This window comes from Bos mutus, chromosome 17 (assembly GCF_027580195.1).
Source record: "Bos mutus isolate GX-2022 chromosome 17, NWIPB_WYAK_1.1, whole genome shotgun sequence".
Lineage (NCBI taxonomy): Eukaryota > Metazoa > Chordata > Mammalia > Artiodactyla > Bovidae > Bos > Bos mutus.
This window is the reverse complement of record NC_091633.1, coordinates 2,063,117-2,066,737: the sequence shown is the minus strand read 5'-3', so window position 1 is coordinate 2,066,737 and position 3,621 is coordinate 2,063,117. Positions and strand designations below refer to the sequence as shown.

The window sequence follows — 3,621 nt, the reverse complement described above, 5'->3', positions numbered from 1 at the left end:
TGTTTTGTTTCCCTAGAGAACCCTGACTAATCCAGTCCTCCTACTAGAAAGCTCAATCTAATTATAATATTCTCATCATTATTATTTTTAAAAATCTTTGCTTTTTATCTTTTTTCCTTTCCTATAAATGCACAGGTCAGTATCTTCATGATCGAATCACCTTGACCAGAACAGGGTCATGACCCATCCCAGCACCCCACAGAAGCCAGGCACAGCACTGCCAGGAAGGGTCTTAGCTACTGAACACCAAACAGGGTTCTGAGTCCTGGCCCCTCGTGCATATTCTGGTGAGAGGCTGCACCTGTCTGATAGCTGTGTGTCCCAGTGGGGATGACGGAGGTGACAGAGAGACCGCGGTCCCAGGATCCCATGGCATCTGGGGGATCCCTGACTACATGCTCCCTGACTGTAATGGTGTCAGTGGGATCTGAGACCACCAGGGGGCAGCAAAGGCCTGGGTGTGGGGAGGTTTTGGTGTGGCTTCCTTACCTGCGTGAAGCCCCAGCTGCTGGCTTCTGAGCCCCCTAAGGGAATGTGGGCTGCAGTGACCCATTTGTTCTGTTTTATGAGGCCTGGACTACAACCAACAATAAAGTTCTCAGGGCTCATCTTCAGAGCCCTGCTGAGGCAGGGGACAGGACTACAGGGGGTCCGTCCTGTGAAGGGACAACTGGGGGAGGAGATGGACACCCCAGATCTCCTGTGGTGCTGGGAGGAGATGGAATTGAACTCTAAGTAACTCCAGCTCCTCAGGGGACCTCACCTTCCACCCTCAAAACCCAGAGAGTGATTGTCAGGATTATCAGCCAAGGACATGGTGACTCCCAGAGTGGACAGGGACGACCTCCCAAGAGGGCCACAATTCCTGGGCTGTAATGGTCAGTGTCCTGACTAAGGACAACGTGTCCAAGAGTTTCCATCCTCTCGGAGGAGCCCTGCTGTCCAGGGACATAGAGACTCTAGTGTCCAGGCCAGGTCAGAGGTGAGGACAGAATGAGGAGGGGCAGGTTCAGGAAGCAGATTTGCATGGGGTCCCCGCCCTCCCCTGGGGGAAGGGATGAGAGGTCTGGGGACCAGGCCTAGGGCTGCGGGCTCAGAAGGCAGCATCTGGAGCGTCTCCACCATGGCCTGGGCTCTGCTTCCAGTCACCCTCCTCACTCAGGGCTCAGGTGAGGCCTCCAGGGAAGGGACCTAGGGATCTCTGACTGATCCCTGGTGTCTTTGTCTTCAGGGTGACCTGGGTTCCAACAGGGATCTGACCAGAGTGTGTTTCTCCTCTTTGCAGGGTCCTGGGCCCAGTCTGGCCTGACTCAGCCTCCCTCAGTGTCTGGGAATCTGGGACAGACTGTCATCACCTCCTGTGCTGGGACCAGCAGTTACGTAGGGAGTTATAATGGTGTGGGCTGGTACCAACAGCTCCTGGGCTCAGCCCCCAAAACTCTAATATATAATGTCAGCAAACGGCCCTCAGGAATCCCTGACCGGTTCTCTGGCTCCAAGTCCGGGAACACAGCCACCCTGACCGTCTCTGGGCTCCAGGCTGAGGACGAGGCCGACTACTACTGTAGCTCATATAAAAGTGGTGGTAGTGTGCACAGTGGTCCAAGCTTATGGGGAAGTGAGACCAAAACCCACCTGAGGTCACAGGCTCCCTGTTGCTCTGACTCTGCTGGTTGCTTGTCTCCATCTGATCTTGAAGCGTTGGCAGATGAGAGGGCACCTGAGGAGCCTTCTGAGGGTTGAGGAGAAGAGGAAGGGGTGTTTTCATGGTTTTTGTTACTCCTCTTTGAGCTGCATCTGAGTGGGTGCATGGTCTGAGGAAAAGGTCACAGTTCCCGAGAAATCAATAGTGCAAGCTCTGCTGATTGTCCTGAGGACCTCCATCTGCAAAGCCACCCTTTTCTTCTAAAGCAACAACTCGAATCAGGCCCTGGCAGGTTTCTAGGCTGAGTGTAGAGTATGACCCGTGAGAGGGACACTGCACAGCAGGAACGGCTTGGTTTTCCAAGTTCCCACGGACAGACGAGTCCAACACAACTGAGAGACTAAGCACAAGGCACATCGTAAAAGTTCTTTGAAAACCCCCATTTTTTGACAACTAAGAAGATTCTCAATAGACAATTGTTCTGGTGGTTGTGATCTCCTTCAGGGACTGGAGACAAAGCAAAATAAGCCAAGGTCAATGCTGGATGAGGTGAAGGTCAAGGAAACCAGGAGAAGCTTCCAGGAGGTCTTTCTTATTGCAGCCACTGGAAGGGCTTCAACCCTGCACTGAGTTGTGACAAAGCCTGAGAAGAGCTGTGCCCCAGGGCAGCTCATCAGACAGACCCTCAAGGTCCTTTTCTGCCCTCAGTCTCCTAGGTATCCTGTGTCTGGCCTCTACAGAAATTCCAGACTTCCAAGGGGTGGTCAGAGGTCTAGCATAAAGCGTAAGTTTGCAGGACAGTTTGGACAAGGGGTCATTCTTATTGGGGAATAGCTGGACCCTTCCTGAAATCTCATTCCTAGGATCAAACCAAGGGAGTTTTGAAGGCTTGTCTTTCTGAGGCCATTGCTCTCAGACTGGTAAGTGTTCTCTACACAAATCCTTTTTGTATTCCTTACCCGATCTCAGGACGCAGATCAAGGAAACCCAACCTCTCGCCATCAGTTCCTGGTTATGCACAAACACAGGCTGTGCTCTGAAGAAACACACACACACATATATACACAGTCACACACACTAACTAACACACACTAACCAGCACTCCTGGGTCCCCTCCACCCACCAGGGAAGGAAGCAGGGATTTGCTCTGTGGGGATAGAGTCCCCTGTGTTGACACTTTATAAAATCAGACTCTCTACCTGTTTGAGTCCAGGGAGTTAATTCCAATCAGCTTGGTGTGAACTGTGCTTTTGATGTCAGGTCATTTACACAAACTTGGACTTGCTCTTGGGACACCTCCCATAATAGCCACACAGATGCCTGTCTGAAAACTGGGTAGATTTGTGTCCCTCAACTTCTTCCTGACATTGCTCCTATCTGCTTATGTCAGAATCCACCCAAGCTTGACTCACAAAGGAGCCTGACATCAAGAACCATTTTCAGGGTGACTTTCCTAAACCTGTCCCTCCCCACAATCTGCTCAGTGCTCCCTGGACCCCAAGGTTACTTCTCCGTCTTCTGGATGAGAAACTGTGACCGTAACGCCGTCGATGGCTGTCTCTTCCTGGGACAGGGCTGATGTCCATGTTAGTGGGACACAGAGGGACAGATTCCAAGGGGTAGACGGTCTCCTGGGTGGGAAGCCAGCTCCTGAATCATAAAAGAAAGTCCCTCTGCCAGCACTGTGCCTGCTGCCCCCACAGGAAGAATAGTATGCACCTGGAGCTCGCTGGGGCCTGGGGTAGGGGCTGCTCAGTCAAGGATCTGCTCCTGGATTTGACAGTGCAGATGCTTTAGAACAAAGAGGTGGCGGATTGGGGGAGGTGAAGATGGGACAAGGCTGCAGCTAGGGGTCCCACCAGCCACTCAGCAAACAGCAGAAGTTTCCCCTGCTGGGCTTGTCTCTGTCCCCACAATAGAGACCTCGAAGATTAGCTTCCAGCAGAGGGCGATGGGGATTGGCCCATCTCTGAGGG

At 52.4% G+C, this 3,621-nt stretch overlaps 1 gene segment (V, D, J or C); it reads left to right on the top strand.

The window, feature by feature from the left end:
* Window positions 1–1,123: 1,123 nt before the first annotated feature.
* Window positions 1,124–3,224, top strand: LOC102279899 (immunoglobulin lambda variable 2-18-like). The segment is given in 3 exon segments: window positions 1,124–1,169; window positions 1,286–1,564; window positions 3,148–3,224. Coding segments are annotated over 3 exon segments (402 nt in total).
* Window positions 3,225–3,621: the final 397 nt, after the last annotated feature.